At 51.9% G+C, this 19,047-nt stretch overlaps 1 protein-coding gene across 1 annotated transcript in view; it reads left to right on the top strand.

Moving 5' to 3' along the window:
• The window catches only part of LOC118006822 (bifunctional heparan sulfate N-deacetylase/N-sulfotransferase 1), a 64,610-nt gene extending 49,295 nt beyond the window's left edge, over window positions 1-15,315 (top strand). Inside the window, exons 9-15 of the mRNA XM_034999639.1 lie at window positions 467-563; window positions 2,025-2,148; window positions 4,666-4,840; window positions 6,852-7,022; window positions 7,685-7,794; window positions 9,527-9,629; window positions 10,393-15,315. Of these exons, the coding sequence (XP_034855530.1) occupies window positions 467-563; window positions 2,025-2,148; window positions 4,666-4,840; window positions 6,852-7,022; window positions 7,685-7,794; window positions 9,527-9,629; window positions 10,393-10,512 (900 nt within the window). The 3' untranslated portion in view covers window positions 10,513-15,315. The remainder of the gene's footprint in view (window positions 1-466; window positions 564-2,024; window positions 2,149-4,665; window positions 4,841-6,851; window positions 7,023-7,684; window positions 7,795-9,526; window positions 9,630-10,392) is intronic.
• Window positions 15,316-19,047: the final 3,732 nt, after the last annotated feature.

Raw genomic sequence — 19,047 nt, forward strand, 5'->3', positions numbered from 1 at the left:
CCTGCAGTCTGTTTTTGTAAATAAAGTTTTACTGAAACCCATCCACACTCACTCTTGTATGTACTGTTTAGGGCTGCTTTCATGCTACGACAACAGAGTTGAGTAGTTGTGACAGAGACCAGGTAGTACTCCAGCCTAAAACAGTCACTGAGCACTTACCGAAGATTTACTAACCTCTCCAGAGAAAGCTTGCTGGCCCCTGGTTCCGACACAGCTCATCCAGTTAATTCAACAAGTGCTCGTGAGCTGCTATTGAGTGCCAAGCCCTGGGCTGAGTGTTTTGCTAGGACTAATTGCAAGTGGTTGCTGCCTGCTAGCAGCTCGGTGTCCTGAGGTGGGGATGTGACAAGGACACACGTAGTTACTGTACCTGGCAGGGCTGTAAGAGCTGCATATCCATGTGCAATGAGAGTCTGTTCATTGGGTTTTGGGCCACCCCCTAACATTCCTTCCACTGTTGTTTTAGGACCCATGTGAGGACAAACGCCACAAAGACATCTGGTCCAAGGAGAAGACGTGTGACCGCTTCCCAAAGCTCCTCATCATTGGCCCCCAGAAAACAGGCAGGTCTTTCCACTCTTGGCCAGCATCCCCCACTGCCACGGAATTCGGTGTCTCAGCCATGGAATTCTGGGGACCACCTTGCCCTGGCTCCACTCCCCAGTAATCTGCCCCCCTCTTTCCCAGGAAGTGAGAGTGAAGTTGGGATGAACTGCCTATCAGTATGGAAGTGGGGAGGGGGTGTAGGGTGGGTGTAGAATTTTCCTATCTGTCCTGAACCACACCTCAGGGAGCTCTTTTTCTGGGGGTCTCTGAGTCTAAGGCAGAGAAGCCCAGATCAGCTATTCTGCACATTTGAGCAGTGCCAGGTAAAACGGGTTCAGTGCAAAGGGGACTGCAATCAATGAGTCATGTTTGCCAGGGGTACAAGAGGGAGGAGCGGTGATAAGCTTGCTAAGTGTTTGCCATCCACACACACTGTGAACCACGAACGGCTATGCACATTTTACAGATAAAAAACTTGAGGCTCAGAGAAGTGAAGTGACCTCCCCTGACACATTCAGTTAGGAAATGACAGGTCTAGGTCTTGAACCCTTATCTCTCTGACCCCCAAAGCTTATATTATACTCTTCAGGAAACTAAACTCTATAGTCTCCTTCTCTTCCAAGACGTCTCATTATAGCATACAAACCATAAACTCACACACAGGAAAGGAATGAACTCTCTAAAGGAGGGGCTAGGTCCTGTACTGTCAAGTAGGACAGAGTGTGAGTGGGGGAGGGTGACCAGAAGGAGAAGGCATTTGAGCCAAATCTCTTTTTATTTATTTATTTATTAATTATTTTTTTTAAAAAAAGATTTTATTTATTTATTTGAGAGGGAGAGAATGAGAGACAGAGAGCACGAGAGGGAAGAGGGCAGAGGGAGAAGCAGACCCCCTGCTGAGCAGGGAGCCCGATGTGGGACTCGATCCCGGGACTCCGGGATCATGACCTGAGCCGAAGGCAGTCGCTTAACCAACTGAGCCACCCAGGCGCCCTTGAGCCAAATCTCTTAGCCCTTCGCGAATTTCACATCAATAGACTGCAGGGTCTGGAGCTCCCTTTTCTTTGAGCTCCTCCCATGTGTCAGAGGACAGAGGCCCAGACCTGGAAACCATCTAGTTCTGGGATTATGAGAAGACACCAGTGAACTGGGCATGGCCTGCTAGAGTACAGTACATGGGTGGGAAGGATTCCGAGGCCAAGTTCTTGTTTTGTATTTAGGATGCCATGATAGGTTAGTGATGTCTACAGTGGATGCAGGAGTTGGGGTGCCCACACGCATGCCCTGTATTTGCTGTCCTGGCCTTCATAAAATTCTTTGGATTGCACAGATACAGAAACTAAGCCCCAGAGAAGGCAAGGGACTTGCCCAGGATCTCCCAGTGAGTCATGGAGAGCTGGAGTCAGAACCCAGAATCCCAGACTCCATGTTTGTGTTCGGGGCTGGGCCCTGATCTCAGCTACCTTCCATCCCTGCAGGCACCACGGCCCTCTACCTGTTCCTGGGCATGCACCCGGACCTCAGCAGCAACTACCCCAGCTCAGAGACCTTTGAGGAGATCCAGTTCTTTAATGGCCACAACTATCACAAAGGCATCGACTGGTGAGTGGCCCTTTCTGTCCAGAGCTGGATGGGAGCTTGCTCTCATGGAGTCTGCCCCAGAGGAGGTCTGCTCTGCTCACAGTAGGAAGCAGCTGGCCCTTGCTCACACACAGCTGAAGTTCCTGTAAACAGAGACAAAGCTCAGTGACCCTTGCATCATGATGTTGGAGCCTTATCACAGGCGGGACACTTGAAGAGGAAGCCCTTTGCCCCTTTTCGTCACCACCTGGGGTCAGAGACTGCTAGAAGTGGGAGCCAGCACCGCCCTTGCTTGCAGGAAAACCACCTGAGTCTCAGAGGAGCACAGGGACTTGCCCAAGGTCCCAAGAATTGGGGACAGAGCAGGGGCTAAACTCCAAGTGTTCTGACCCCGAGAGCTGCTGAACTTTGCTTGCCTGATTGTGGAGCAGGAGGTGTTCTTGCGAGCCCTTCAGAGGCGGCTTGCTGGCCTTTGGGGACTTGCCTGGGGAGGTGGTGGAAATTGCAGCTTCTCTCCAGAACCTGTCACCAGACGTTAAGGCGGTGGCAGGGGGAGTGGGGTGGCCTTCGTGGGGATAGTTTTTTTTTTTTTTTAAAGATTTTTATTTATTTATTTGAGAGAGAGAATGAGAGACAGAGAGCATGAGAGGGAGGAGGGTCAGAGGGAGAAGCAGACCCCCCGCCGAGCAGGGAGCCCGATGTGGGACTCGATCCCGGGACTCCAGGATCATGACCTGAGCCGAAGGCAGTCGCTTAACCAACTGAGCCACCCAGGCGCCCCGTGGGGATAGTTTTATGCTCCAATTATGTCAATTGGCATCTTTCTCTACTATTTGCCTTTTCTTTCCCTATACATGTATTACTCTTGTTTATTATTTTCATGTCAGTGGTTTACCTGGGTGGAGAGATTATGGCCAGTCTTCTGTTTATTTGTTTTCTTTCCGTACTTTTTTTTCTTTCTCTTTTGTCTGTCTATTGTCTGCCTACCCCTCGCTGCCCACCTGTCTCTATCTCTAATATGTGTACTATCTCTTGTCTAAAACTCACTGTAGCCAGATGTGTCACTGGAAGTCACCTTCTCTCAGGTTTTAGGGAGGTAATATGGTGCGACACCATACATTTAACAATACTTCCAGCAGGGCCTGGGGCAGCACCCCATCAGCAAGTACCCCAGTAGCAAATACATGCGTTAATATGTCTCTAGCAAAGTCTGTGAATATTTACACTAAGATTAATAAGTCGGGTTTTGCTGCCAAATGGCTTTGCTATAAACTTGAGGGGAAAAGCTTCTATTTTCAGAGCTTTCTCCATTTAGGTGTTAGAAACAATGGCCTGTGGGTGTATAGATACTATTTCACAAAGAAAATTCAGAAATACACTTGAAACTAATATAACACTGTATGTTGACTAACTAGAATTTAAAATCTAATAAATAAGAAAAAAATGAATAAAATTCAGAAATAGGAGAGAGCTAGCAATTCCTCAGCCCCATTCCCAAGATTTTGATTTTGTAGGTAGGTGTAGGGTGGGGTGAGGAATCTCAGAAGCCCCACCTCCCTGGAGTAACCCTGTCTCCCAGGATATAGTAGAGATCCTACACCCTCACCTAAGGTGGGCCTATGGGCTTTGATTCCCATGAGCCCCTGAAGTTGTACCTCTATTTTTTTTTTAAAGATTTTATTTATTTATTCATGAGAGACAGAGAGAGAGACAGAGGCAGAGGGAGAAGCAGGCTCCCTGCGGAGCAGGGAGCCCGATGCGGGACTCGATTCCAGGACCCTGGGATCATGACCTGAGCCGAAGGCAGACGCTTAACCGACTGAGCCACCCAGGCGTCCCTGTACCTCTATTTTGTATGAGTAGGTGCCTGTGGGAGGCTCTGGAGCGTTCATTTAGCTTCCTGAGGTGTCCTCCATCCAGAGCTGGTCCCAGAGGGCTGGCATGGACGTCCCTCTGGGTGGAACATGGGAGGTTCCTCTGGAAAGCCATCAACTGACCCATGTGAAACCTGGGAGGGGTGTGGCTGGCAGGCAGTGACACACTCCCCCTCTCTTTGTCTCCTGGTCCATGGTGACATCCTAGAAAGTGCCATCCTAGGCCAGGAAAGAAACCCTGTACTCGGGAGGCAGGAGAGGGCGTCCCTCGGGTCCATGCTGTTTCTTCCCGGGTCGAAGGTGTCCCAGTTCTCCTCCTAGAGGCAGTGAGTTAAGGCCCTGTCACTTTAACTGGGAACATCTTATTTAGGGTTCAAAGACACACATCCCCATCCCATGCCTTATAACCCATATCACTTCCATAAGTCTTCCTATCCTCCTGACTCCAAGGTCCCCCCTGAAAAGGAATGATTCAACAAAGGGAGACTGCCTGGTGGCCATCCATCCATCTAGAATCCTTGCCAGAAGCAGGTCCTTGGGATCAGTGTGCCTGCTTGCTTTCTGAAGTTCTACCCCCAGTGACCCTCACCCTCTCACGCTGCATTCCTCAGGACCCCTTCTCATGAGTCTTGCCTGTGAGCTCTTCTCTCTGGGCTTCCTGCAGGTACATGGAGTTCTTCCCTATCCCCTCCAACACCACCTCTGACTTTTACTTTGAGAAAAGCGCCAACTACTTTGATTCGGAAGTGGCACCCCGGCGGGCAGCTGCTCTGTTACCCAAGGCCAAGGTCCTGACCATCCTCATCAACCCAGCGGACCGGGCCTATTCCTGGTACCAGGTGAGCCACGGCTGGGGTGGAGCCCTGGGTAGGGGCATGGGGCTCTGTCCATCGCTCAGCTACTCATACGTTCATTCGACAGATATTTACTAAGCACCTACTATGTGCCGGCCCTAAGCTAGGCTTCTGGAATGCGGTGGTGGGTAAGAATAGAGTCTCAGCTCCACAGGGCTTCTAGCTTATTGGAGGAGACAGGCAGAAATCGACATTGCATCCCAGCCAACAATTACCTGCCCACCCTGCTAGCTTCACTGGGGGTCCCGCCTCTGATTCTGACACCAACAAGAGGTGGAAGGTGGTTCCACCTGGATGAAAGGGAGATTTGGTGAACAGTGATCATACTAATTGGTCTCCTCGCTGGACACTGGGTGGGGTGGGGGGTGGGGATTCAGAGAAGGATAAGATACAAAACTCCGCATTCATAGTAGAGGGTGCAAACACCTGATCAGGTAAAGAAGTTACCTGACTGTTGTCTATGGTAGAGAAGGTATGACTCCTAATCCCCACTCGACTATGTAAGAACTAGAACTTTCTTTAACTTCAGTGGCCTGACTTAATTTCTTCTGAGCACTAGGCTTACAGAACAGCCTAGACTCAGGCCTTTTGGGAGGTTTCCTCCCCTGCCTCCCAGTCTTCCTGGGATTCTGATCCAGTGCCAGGGTATGGGGGGTAGCTTGTCCACTAGCTGGTCTAGGAAGACCTCCTCGGGTCTGGCCACTTTCAGCAGCTCCCTGCCACCCTCTGAGCCTGTCACTTCCTCTCTGGGGCCTCACTGCCTCTGCAGTGCCGGGGGGGCTGCTGGGTAAAGACCCTACTTGCTCTCTGATCCTCACAGACTGCCCCTTCTCTCCCTGCCCACCCTGAGCTGTGTGTGAGCCTCAGTGCGGATGTGGAGGCTCAAGAGAGTGTGACCCCTGGCGGGCAGGTTCCTGGTGTCTGGATGCTGATGGCCCATGGCATTGTTCTAGGTGGTTCAAACATGGCATTTCCCCCTTTCTGATTCTTCTCCTGTCCTGTCTTAGTCTGCTCGAGGAGCTGTAACACAGTATTCATGGACTGGGGCTTAAACAACAGGAGTTTATTTCTTATAGTGCTGGAGGCTAGAAGTACAGGATCAAGATGCCAACAGATTTGGTTCCTGATGAGATCACTCTTCCTGGCTTTTAAACAGTCACCTTCTCACTGTGTCCTCACAAAGCAGAGAGGAAGAGAGTGAGCGAGAGCGGGAGCACCCACTCTCTCTGGTGTCATTTCTTATAAGGGCACTAACCTCATCATGGTGGCCCCACCCTCCTGACCTCATCTACCCACAATTACCTCCCCAAGGCCCCACCTCCAAATACCATCATATTGTGGGTTAGGACTTCAACATAGGAATTTTGGGGAGGGGACACAAACACTCAGCCCATAACACCTGATTTCTATAAAGGACAAATTCTCAGTTTAGTGTAAATGGCTCTTAAGTCCTTTCTAACATTGCTAAGCTCTGTTTTCAACAAAGAGAGTGCAAGCTTTGGGCTCAGGGCCTATAGCCAGACATTGTATCTGGCTGGCATTTGAGAACATTGCTTTGTTTTTATTGCATTTATGAATGATTACCTTTTGTATGTGACAACTGACTCAGGTCTTCTGCTTACGGAGGCAATAGTGAGTTTTATTTTGAAATAGTTTTATGTGAATAAGAAAGACGAGTCAATGTAAATCAAAGTGTGTGGACCTCGGCACATACAGGTGGCTTGTGGATATGGGAGACATCGGAGAGATGACAGGCAGATGACCAACATTTGGAAACTCTGATCTAGTCTCACTCCTGTCTTGCAAAGATGGAAAAACTAGGGCTCTGAGAGGCCATGACTCCCCAAAGTCAAAGAGCAGTGGGAGGCAGAGCCGGGACTTGAACCCAGGGCTGCTGGTCGCAGCCAGGGTCTTCGGGCCACTTCACAGCTGCTGAAGAGAGCCTCTTCCTTTGTGCCCCCCATGGGGCGCACTGACCCTCTCCCCTTGCCTGCAGCACCAGCGAGCCCATGATGACCCAGTGGCCCTGAAGTACACCTTCCACGAGGTGATCACGGCTGGGCCCGACGTGTCCTTGAAGCTGCGGGCCCTTCAGAACCGCTGCCTGGTCCCCGGCTGGTACGCCACCCACATTGAGCGCTGGCTCAGCGCCTTTCACGCCAACCAGGTAGCTGCCGGTCCCTGGCCCTTGGGAGGGCACTCACAGTTCTGGCTTGGGGCAGCTAGCAGAGAGCCTTGAATCTCTTTCGTCAGCCGTGGGGCCCGAAAGGTCCTCATTGGCGAGCTAGACCTTTGGGGGCTTCGAAAGTTTCATTCTTGTTTATCCCAAGGCTGATGTGTGAAAATTCCCTAAGCCCTTGTCCTGTCATCAGGCTCTGTGTCCCTAAGGGGATCCCAAAAGCCCTGGGGTAGGCTATCTTCCTGGGAGGGGTGTGGTGATGTAGGGAGAGCCTGGTCAGAGAGGTAAGCAGGGCCAGATCACATGAGGCATTTAGGGAAACCCTTGGAGGGTTGAGGCAGGAGAGTGATGTTGGGCCAGAGGCTTAGAGGGAGGCAGAGAGGGATATGGTAGGGTTGTGAGGGGCAGGCAGGAGTGGAGCGATAGCTTCATCTCTAGGAGAGGGAAGCTGGTAGAGGGCAGGGAGTTGGACTGCAGAAGCCTGAGGCACAGGGACACCTGCCGCTCGGAAGTGGAAGAGGAGGTGGAGACTATACCATGAAGAGTGCCCAGTTTGTAACCATGGCTGGTGACCAGGAGACTGGGAACCTGTTTGCCCCTGGAGGAAACACAGGTTCAGATCATCCTTCTCCCTTTTCTCTTTCCTCCAGATTCTGGTCTTGGATGGCAAACTGCTGCGAACAGAACCTGCCAAAGTGATGGACACGGTGCAGAAGTTCCTTGGGGTGACCAACACTATTGACTACCACAAAACCTTGGCGTGAGTGTTGCCTTGGCTTTTCAGCAGGGTGATTTTCTGAGCAGGCACCTGGACCAAAAAGCCAAAGGCTTGAATGATTATGGAAGAGACACAGATACATTAGAGTTAGAAAGTGTGCATATTCCGGATGGCCGTTTAGCAGAAAAGCTGATATTAATATGATTGGAATCATATTAATAAAGGCTATCAACTCAAGAAAAAAGGAGGTGGTGAATATGTCCTACTGTGGTCAGTCCCACCCCTGGGCTTTTCTTTTCAGTCTGTGCTGAACATTTTCAGAACCTTTTATTAAAGTAAGTTAGACTAACATTAAGCAGCCCTAGTTCCCACAGAGGTTTCTTAGCATTAGATCATGATTTGGATATAATTTCCGGAAAAGGAAACTTCAGATATTGCCAATGGCTTATAATCCCACTCACTCAGAGCCTGGTACAGGTGCACTGAGAATGGCCTCCCAAGACGGGTAGAGGCCAGCCTGTGTGGCCGGCGCTCAGGGCTGGGGAGTGGTTGCGTGTTAACCATGTTACAGACAAGTGACTCCCGCACCTGTATGGGGTGGGGGTGGGTCTCAAGAGAGGGAGGGATAAAGTCACCTTCCCTGGTTACCTACTTGGGAAAGTCATGCAGCAAGAATGTTCCCTTCTCACTGTCTTGGAGGTTGAAGGTGAAGAAGAGAAGCGGTCCTTTACCTTGAGGCAGACAGGAGCAGCACCTAAGGATGTTGGGCTGTTGGCATCAGAGATGCCTGGGTTAGGAGACCCATTACTTCTTTAGCTGTGTGACCTTGGACAAGAGTCTTAGCGCCTTCAAACCTCACTTTCCTCATCTGTAAATTGGGAATAAAGGTTTTGACTCCTAGACCTCCCGAGGGTCACTGTGTTGCATGAAGCATGCATGTGGAGCTCTTAGCTCAGCACCTGGCACGTACTGATGCTCAAAGATCGTCTTCATCATCATCATCATCCTCCTCTTCTTCTTCCTTTATGCCTACCCTTCAGAAGACCCTGTCTCCCACACCTGCCAAATGTGAATTCCGTTTTCCGGCTGTCCTCATGCCGAAGCAGCTCCTAATGGTTCCAGATCTGGGGTTGAGTTCTGATGCCAGCGTGCCTCCCCTCCCCTTGGCAGCTTCAGATCTCATCTCCCTCCCCCACCAGAAACCTTTGAAGGCCCAGCATGACTTCAAATCCTGAAGGCAGTCGTGCTCTGTCATTCCTGAAGTTTACTCCAAAAGCCAAAACTTTCCAGTGATGGACATGCTTAAGCACAACTGCAGATACTGCATTTCTTAAAAAATAGACAATTTATAAAGACACACACCCAAAAACCCCCACTAAGCTTTTTCTTCCCTGTTGGGTTCTTGGGTAAAAAAAGTTGCTCAACCCTGAGGAGGAGAGTGCTTAGGAAAGGTTTCCCCACGTCCTGAAGGACGGCACGTGATCCTGCTCTGGGTTGCTTGCTGGAGGGACTTGGGCTGCCCCGCCTGGACTCAGAGCACGTGAGCTGCTTTCTGCTGGGAAGAAGGGGGCAGGCGTGTTCAGTATAGCCCAGGGCCGGCAGAAGCAAACCCCAGCCCCACACATCTGTCTATCTGTGGGTTCCAGAGTGTGCTTAGGGGAGTGGGTTTCATGGCCTAGGCTCTGCCACTCCTGGGGTCTGTGACCATTGCCTTAAGGTGGGAAGGGGATGGGCTGGGCCAGCTCCCATCCATAGGCTTTCCCCACCTCCACAGGTTTGATCCAAAGAAAGGATTTTGGTGCCAACTGCTCGAAGGAGGAAAAACCAAGTGTCTGGGCAAAAGCAAGGGCCGGAAATACCCAGAGATGGACCTGGATGTAAGTGGGCACGCTGCCTGTGGCGGCTGGGTCACTGCGGGGGTCCCTGGCTGGCGGGGGTCCCCTCTCCCCTTTACCCTGCACTCAGCACCTTAACGGCCTTGGCCTTTCTTGGGTGGTGTTCTTACAAGGAGGAAGTCGAAGCTGGGACATGGTGGGTTAGAATAGATTTAGTCCAGCGAGAATTTATAACCTTCTGCCTAGGGCTGAGCTCTGTGGGCTTTGAGGATGGATGAGACGTGTTCTTTGCCTTCAAGGGACTCCTAGTCTGGGAGGGAAATAAGTCCCACACACCCCAGTAAGAATACGAGGCAGGACGCGCTTCATGCAGTCAGAGAGCTGCACACAAGTGCTAGGGGATTTCGGAACCAGAGATGCTACTGAAAGGGACCCCGGAGGGGATGGGCTCTGGGGCTGGGCCTGCGGGGAGCAGGCAGCATTTGGCCCGACGCATGGACGGATAGGCGTTCTTGTGGCAGAGAATGGCACGTCCAAAGGACGAAGGGCAAAGGTCACACGCCGTGACTTTCAGTCGTCCTGATTTTAATTAATTCCTTCTTTTCTCCCAGTCACAAGAATTTTGACCTTGTGTACTATGTTTTGGTGTCCTGCCGTCTAGCTTTCTTTTGGAGGCTACCAAGGAAGATGGTGAATAAATGATAGGAGTGTGGGTTGACACTGACCGAGTGGTGGGTTTACAGAGGGGAGGGGTCCCTCTGGAATCAGCACATCCCTGAGCTCTGAACTCTCCTTCCTGTTCCAGTCCCGCGCCTTCCTAAAGGACTATTATCGGGACCACAACATCGAGCTCTCCAAACTGCTGTACAAGATGGGCCAGACACTGCCCACCTGGCTCCGAGAGGACCTCCAGAACACCAGGTAGCCACGGCCACCACAGCCAGACTGAACGTATGTGATGGCCTGGACGGCCTGCCGCATGCTGAGCCAGACTGACCTGCAGAGTGGGGAGCTGGGCCTGGGCTGGCCAGGCACATCTGGGCAATACTCAGCTGAGGCCCAGGCAGGACCGGGAGAAGAGCCCAGGCAGGTCCGCAAGCGCCTCGGAGCGTCCAGTGCTGGGTCTGTGGCCTCCAGGACCTCCCTAGCCACCAGAGGTCCATTCTGGTCACGGCCTTCCGTGGGGAGGCCACTCCCTGTTGGTGGAAGGCCACTTCCTGGTGAGAGGGAGTCCGTGAGACTTCCTCTTCTGTCCCTCACTGTGTTCTACCAACCATGCCCTCCCCTTCATCCCATCACTCCCTGCGACGGCAGGGTCTCCCCTCAGTATTAGCTGCCATATTTTCCCTGTCCTCCAGACAATAGGGAGAAGAGCCCAGCAGGGCCTTTTGCCAAACAGGGGAGAGAGACTGGATGCTTCCCTCACTGATTTGAGCCAGGCACTTCAGAGGGGTTAGCTGGGTACCCAGAGTCACTGGGCTGGATGTGGGGGTGGCCACCTCAAGAGAACTCTGAATCTCTACACACATTCTGGTTAATACCTTCACATCTCACTTTCCCTTTTGGGGAAAGAATCGCTGATTCCTACAATATCCACCCAGTCCTCAGGGCCTCCGTCAGGACCCTGGGGCACTGTCATGCCATTTGGACCCAGAGACCCAGGCCTCCCTCCCCCTGCTCCTCACCCTGGGATATGACATGTGGTATTTCCTGTGGTAAAAGACTGAGGCGGTTCAGGAGTCTGCCAGTATACATGTCCCAATGTACATATGTTGTCCCCACGCCCAGCCCCAACCTTCGCCCCTGGCAGACACTGGGCAGCATGGGTAAGACTGCCATCCACAGCTTTGCCCCAGCTACCTGTGGCCAAGGGCTCCTAGAGACCCCCTTAGCCCCACCCCCCAAATACTAAGAAGCTAAAGTATTTTAATATTTTGTTTTTTTTTCTTGGTGCCAGAGTTTATACCCTGGGTGCTGGGGTTGCACTGTGTTATATATATATGTAATGTGTATATATATATATTATATTTTTTTTGGTTGGGTTTGTTTTTAATTCAGTCGTACAAAATGGTGGCAAGCCCCAGTGTCCTATCTCAGTGCTAGAGAATGAGGTGGAAGGGAGGGGAGGGCATGTCTTCGTGTGTCCGGGCCTCGGGGAGACAGTGTGGAGGTGCCCCTTGGAGAGGTCTCTGTTCCCTCCCCAAGTGTCGCGGCTGCCCTGGGGCTACTGCAGCTGGACAGAGATGTGAGAGGCACAGGGAGGACCTACTCTCTCCAGGACACCTGGTTTCATGAAGTGCAGTGACCCTGGAGGAATTTTGGCCAAAGGAAACAGCAAGGCTGGGGTGGGAGGCCATGGGGCTGAAGGCCAGCCTGTCCCCTCCCCCCTCACATGGTGCTAGGTTGGGAGCTGCCCTGGGAGCTGGGCTGCCCGCCGGGACCCACAGAACTGTCTCCAGGCCCCCTGTAGACCACAGGATCTTGGGGGCTGTTTTCTGGTTAGGGTCTGCTCCTACCCCCTTCTTTAACAATGTGAAGTGACTAAGGCTGGGCGCCTCTCCCCAGCCCCTCCCACTGCCAGTTCAGCTTCCAACTGACATCCAGAAAACCCTTTCTGGAGAGCCTTGTCTCGTTCAGAAGACTCTAGCATCTTGGGGGCTGGAAGGGTCTTTCAGTGGGTTTGGAAACAGGTCCAGAAAGGCGAGGCGGCCTCCTTGGCTGACGTCTCAGAACTGCGTGCAAGCAGGGCCGAGAATTAAACCTGAGGCTCCTGATTCTGAGTCCAGTGCTCTTCTTCCAATGCCACACTGCCTCTGAGCCCATCCTGGGGACCCTCCTCTGTGCCAGCTTCCTGTCCCTCCCTCAGTCACACCCGTGGTCATTCCAGGATAGGGGAAACCACTCCTTCCCAGCCAGGGTGCCTTTGAGCCTTCTCCGTTCCTGGTCTGCACGTGCAGTCCTGCCTTGCTCTCCCTGAGAGGCCCTCCCGCCATCTGCGGGTGGGGGTGGGGGGGCGGGTCTGTCTGACCTCTGAACCTGACCCCTTTTCTCAAGTTCTTCACCGGCAGTGGAGAAGAAAGGCAGATACTCAGCGGGACAACTGCATGTGGGTTCACTGTCTTCCGACAGAAGCCTTCCCATCATGCTTCTCATCATCAGGGCCTTTGAGCCTGGGAACCCAGTGTCAAGCCCGCAGGGGATGAGGAACAGAGTGGGGACAGGGTGGCGTGCCTGCTTGTACGCTCGTGAAGACTTGCCAGTGCCGTGGGGCCAGACTCGCAGAAGGGGGCGGCGACTTCCATAGGGCAAACCCCAGGCCTCGTCTCCCATCTTGTGGCGAGGGGCTCGGGCTCCATGGCGTGTGCAGACCTTTACAGCTCCCACTGCTGAGATCTACCCTCTGCGTCTGGACGCCTGCCCCCATCTCTGGGAGCTCAGAATGGCCGGTGGGCAGGCAGCTCCATTTCTCTCTGCCTCTGGCCTGAGGAAGGAGCAGGCAGGTTGGAGACCCCATGGGAGCTTGTGGGAGCAGAGGAAATAGTGGGAAATGTTGTCCAGGCCCTTCTGGAAGGCTGGGGACTTGACCTGCCACATGTTCCGAGTCTGTCTGGCCACTACTACTTCTTCCCTTCCCACTGGTGAATCTTGCTTGTGGACCCACTGCCAGGACCTGTAGATATTGGGGAGGGGGTTGGACAAATCCGTCTAGGGGCTCTCAGCTACTGAGCACACAGATCCTCCTCATGAGAGAGCAAACCAGAGGGCAGTGGGTACAGCATCTCTGCATCTTAAGTGTTCACTGATTCACTGTGTTTGGCCAGAGAGAGAGAGAGACAGAGAGAAACAGTTTAAATCATGTAGTGGACGCCGCCATCCATTCTCTCATCCCTCCCATGAGCCTTTGCCTGGGGCGGGCGCAGGCGGGATGGTCACCTGTAGCTCAGGCATCCGGCACTTGGAGGATGAGTTCGAAGTTTAAAGATGGGCCTCTTGCGGGCCTGTGAGGAGAAGCAGCCAGCGCCTCTGAGGCCCAGCTGAGGGAGCAGCCATCTGTTCCCAATGGAGGACGACTCGGCTGACCCACAGACGTTGGCAGGCTCAGTAGGGAGCGGTCCCCACCAGTTTGTTAGTGAAAGAGCAAGTGAAAAGACGTTGTACCAATTATTTTATGATGAACACCTACTACCCTCCATCTAGAGTTAAAATGAACATTTTGCCACATTTGATTTCTCACTCTTTATGTATATATTTTTTCCAAATTAGTTTAAAAGTAAGTTGCAAATACCGTGAGACTTGACCAATGTGCCTCCACCTGCATCCCCTAAGAGTTAGGACATCTCCTACGTATTGGCCTGTATCACACCCAAGACAACAATCATTTCCTAAAAACATCTGCTATTCAATCTATGTTGGCTCTTCCCCCAGATAACTTTTACACCTGGTTTTGGAATCAGGATCCAGTCAAGGTGCATACATGACATCTTGTAACTGCGGTTTTTGTTCAGTCTCTTAAGTGCTGAAAAGTCCTCTCTCTGCTCGCTTTGGTTTTTTAAATGATGTTATTTCTGAGGAGAGCAGGCCTGCTGTGCTGTTGAAGTCCCACATTCTGGATCTGTGTGATCATTTCTTCATGGTGTCATGGAATATGTTCCTCTAGCCCCCGTCTTGTCAAGGGTGATTTAGGCTGTATGGATTTCTGCCTTTTGTGCTGACTTGACAACTTCACTCCAGCCTGAGATGCCCTCTACCATCCCTGTACCAAGTGCCAAACCAGCAGAAGGGCTAGGTGGCGCTCCAGGAGCTCAGGGAAGGGCAAGGAAGGCAGCCTTGCAGCTGGGCCTGGCAGTGCTGGGCCTGCTGGGAAGGAGGTGCCTCTGGTTCAGAAGAGCCTGTGCTGCCCCCTCTGATCCTGGCGATGGACCACAGGGCACCGAATAACATCTCTCTCTCTCTCTCTCTCCCCCTCTCCCTCTCTCTCTCTGTTTTGTGGCCTCCTGGTTTTTACTTCCTGGAGGCCCGTGGTCTGTGTGCACTGGAACAGAGCCGGGCCCCTGGGATGCACCAGGGAAGGGCCTAACTGGGGTACTGCCCCCCCTCCCAAGCTGTGGTGTGAGGAGAAGAGCCCAGGGCTGGAGGCAGGAGATGTGAAATTTCGTCCCAACTGGGTACATTTAGTAGCTAATGCCACGGTTTTCCCCCAGGGCCTCAACTTCCCCATTTATAGGATGAGCAGATGGGGCAATGGCAGAGGTTTTCAAATGTCAAAGAAGAAAGCGGGTCTGCTCTAGTTGAAGTGAGCAGATGGAGGGCCCAGACCCCTGCCCTCAGGGCAGTGCTGGGTGCCTGGTTTGCAACCCCCGGCCGGCTGCCCCCCAACCAGACCTCGCCCTTGCCAGCTTGGACAGCCAGAGATTTGGCGGGGGCGGGGGGGGGGGGGGCGGAATGGGCTTTGTGAGGGGTCAATGTTAAGGGCCTGGGGAGACTCTGGCTGTGTTTTATCCTAATAAGTTCATCCCTCCCTCTTTCCTTCCTCTCTCTGGCTCTTGAGGAGAATGAAGAAGGAGAGAGTTTTCTATGACTGTGCTAGCTTTTATTATCAGCAAGAGGGCTCCTTTTGTAATTTGTGCATGAAATTCATGTCATTTCCTGGGGAGAGGAGAGGGCTGACTGGAGAGGGTGGGGGGCACGCTAGGGGAGCAGACAGGTTTCCTTCCCTTGTGGGGGTGGGGAGAGGGGGGAGAGGGGGTGCTACCCAGCTCACCTGATCAGGGCTCTCGAACCAGCCGTTTTGGGTTGTGTTAAAAGTGGGAACCTTCCTCCATTAATGTACAATCTCGAACTAACTGCTAATAAAGTGGGGTTCTATTTGTACGCACTGGTCATGTCTGTCTGTCTCTGAACTTTAAGAAAGGCCTGCAGGGGAGGGTGGGGAGAGGGAGGTTCTCAGCACAGCCAGTGTGGCCACCCCTGTATATGGTGGGGATAAGTCATCTCACTCTTGGATCCTCAGTTTCCCTCGTCTTTGAGGGGTATGGAGGAATTTGGACTCAGTGGCCGTTCCTGGAGAATTTGCTTAAAATGCAGATCCCCAGGCTGCACGTCCAGAGAGTCATCTCTGGCAGGTGTGAGGTAGGGCCCAGCCATCTGCATTTTAACCTCTTCGTGCTGAGACACCGCACTTTGGGAAACCTGGGCTTTGATTGAGGAGTCCTATGGATTCTCATTAACTCAGAGAGTCCCACTATCCGAGGAACCAAAACTTTGGTTAAAACATGTGTCTCTCTAGCCCTCCCAGCCTGATTGAGGGCTGAGCTTGAGATTTGCCTGGGAGGAGCAGAGCAGAGAGGCCCAGTCCGCTGTCTGCAACAGAGGCCTTTGGACCTGCACCCTCGGGACCCCCTGCAAAGCTTTAAAACAATGTGCATCCCTGGGCTCTCCGAAATGCACTCTTTCAGAACCTGTGGGAGTGGGACCCCGCAAAGTGCATTTTAACAAACTCCCTGATACACAGGAAGATCTGGGAACGCTGAACCAGGCCACTGAGCGCAAGGCACAGAAGGCCCAGAGGAATGTGGACAGCTGCTGAGGGGCGTGCGAGGACACAGCTGGGAACACCAACATGCCAGCCCCAATGCATGCACTTGCAGAGACCTTTACAGTTTGTCACCTGGGAGCTTGGGACGGGTCATGTGACATCACCAACACTACATGGCTGGAGGCTGCAGTAATGGGAGCAGCTCCAGAAGTTGTGATACAGAAGGGTTTCTGTGCCAGTTAGGGGGTCTGGCCACATCAGAGATTTTTGAGTTTTAAAATAGCCGGTATTTGTTTTTAAAAGAGAAAAATTGAAAACCAGGTGAAGGTAGGGGTACTCCAGTTGGAGTGGGGTCAGCGTCTGGACTCTCACCTAATTCCTCCTCTCTATCCCCCATATTATCTTGGAACCCTAAAACTCCTTGAAACATTGTGTGAAATTCCAGCCCAGCTGCTCTCAGAGGTCCCAAGAGTCTGCATTTCTTTTTTTTTTTTTTTTTTAATATTTTATTTATTTGAGACAGAGAGAGAGAGAGCGCGCGCAAGTCAGGGGGAAAGGCAGAGGGAGAAGCAGACTCCCCACTGAGCAGGGAGCCCAGTGCAGGATTCGATCCCGGGACTGTGGGATCATGACCTGAGCCGAAGGCAGACGCTTAACCGACTGAGCCACCCAGGCGCCCTAAGAGTCTGCATTTCTAATAGGTTGTGTGAATAAAGGCACATTAGACTCTCTTCATCCCCTAACTGAGGCGTCTACTCAAGGAATCTGGTACTCCAGGAGCAGTCTAGGCTCCTAGAAGTAGACATCTCCCTCAGAGAAGCTGTGGGTTATGGGCATAGGGCAGTGTGTTCCATAATAGCAAAATGCTGGAAACAACCTAGATGTCCATCCATGGGGGATCAGCTACATAGCTGCTAGCAGAGCGACACGGAGGTACAGGATAATGCAGTTGAAAATAATGAGCTCAGCCTTCAAGTCCTCCCAGGGAGATTTCTATGAGACTGACCTACAGTGTGACCATTTTTGGAAGGAGTGCTACATAGTGTGTATTCCTCCTGGGAGTGTAGATACATACCTCTCATACCAAACTGATAACTGGTCACTTCTGGAGGAGGGAGAAGAGACTGGGAAGAGGGCAAAGGTTCAAAGGGCACTTCAGCTTTGGTTGCAACACTTTTTAAAAAACAAAGATAGGATATTTGTACATCACTTGTGGAATGAAAGTCTTAATAAAAAATAACTAGAAATGGGTGATGCAGAAAGGGAGCTCCAGGCGCTCGGACTCGTGTAGGGATGATGCCATGAAGGCAGCACAGGTGTCCTTGACCCAGCCCTTGGGCTCCCATCAGAGCTTGGGGCCGTGGAGTGCAGCGGGGGGGGGGGGGGGGGGTGTTCTTGCCTTGCCATAGCTATCCTGAGCACTCATCAAGATCCTGAGCTGAGGATCCTGACTTGCTGTGAGACCGTAGGCAAGTCTCCCCTCCCTCTCTGGCCTGCAGAGCCCAGCTCCCACATGCTAACAGATGGGGGAGTTAGAGCCCACATCATCAGAACTGGACAACCTGACATGGCATGAGACGGATTCCGCTGAACGCCTGTGAAGTTTCCGATAAAAGCGTAACATGAATCCAGCCAGCAGGTACATCTCTGTTGAGAGACAGTTTGCAAAATAACTGGCCTGAACTCTAAGAATATCACAGTCATGAAAGATAAAGGCTGAGAAATGGTTCCGAATTAAAGGAAAGTGAAGACATCTGGCAATCACATGTCCTGTGTGACCCTGGAAGGGGTCCTGGGCCAGGAAACAATCAGCTATAAAGGACGCCAGAGGGAACACTGGCAAAATGTGGAAACGGACTGTGTGGATTGGGTATGGTGTTGTATTGGTGTTAAATTTCCTCATTTTAATAATTATACTGTTATTTAAGAATATAGAATTTTTCTTAAGAAGGTCACGCTGAAGTATTTACGGGTAAAAGCGAGGAAATGGAGCTTGAATTTGGGCTTATCCTGTGCAGTCTAGGACTCGTCCAGCAAGGGGCAGTGTGACCCCAGCTTCTCACAGCTAGAGTCCCTGTGAACCTCTACACAGAAGATTGGGCTGGTGGTTAATGGTGGGGTTGGGGGGGTAATAATATTACAAGTAATAATATCAATCAGTTATATCATATGAATACTAAAAAGCATTTCTCACTGTCAGGCCGGCCCTCTGCTTGCCAAGGACTACGTCTTTTAATCCTTGCAACAACTCTCTGAGGTTAAATGTTAGTATCATTCCCATGGGATCTGAGGTTCAGAAAGGTTAAGTAACTCTGCCAGGATCACACAGCTAGGAGTCCTTGGTCTGGGAGACTCCACAGCCCGAAGCACACGGGGCTGTACTGCGCAGGTGATCGGGCATGGAGCAGGATAGGAGAATCTACCCTCCCGCATGTTCTATCTCCAACCACTGGGAACTCTGGACCCTGGGTTCCCAAACACCCACCAGCGCCAGACATGGACACTTCTTGCCTCAGAATCAACTGAGCAGATTTTTAAATTCAACTACCTGGCCGTGTTGCTCCAGATTCTGCTGCCGTGTGGAACTCTGGGAAGGACCCAGAATCTGTATTTTACCAAGTTCCCCAGGTGTTCTGTCATGTAACCAGAGGCTGGCAAGTCTCGGTCACTTCAATCCAGCATGTTTTCTTCCTGCCTTCTATAGCGCTAGGCCGTGTGCTTCCGAGGTAGAACATAGACACGGATCCCTGCCCCAGACAACCTCCCAAGAAGCACCATAAATTCCCTCTCCTTCAAGACTTCCCCCTTCCCCTCCATTATGACATTTTTGGAGGCTTATTTCCTCTGCCTGTCAAATCCGCAGCCCGTAAATCTCCCTTCGTACAGGAAGTCATCCTGGCTTGCCTCTACATACTCTCTGATCAC

This window comes from Mirounga leonina, unplaced genomic scaffold (assembly GCF_011800145.1).
Source record: "Mirounga leonina isolate KUSES-001 unplaced genomic scaffold, KU_Mleo_1.0 Mir_99, whole genome shotgun sequence".
Lineage (NCBI taxonomy): Eukaryota > Metazoa > Chordata > Mammalia > Carnivora > Phocidae > Mirounga > Mirounga leonina.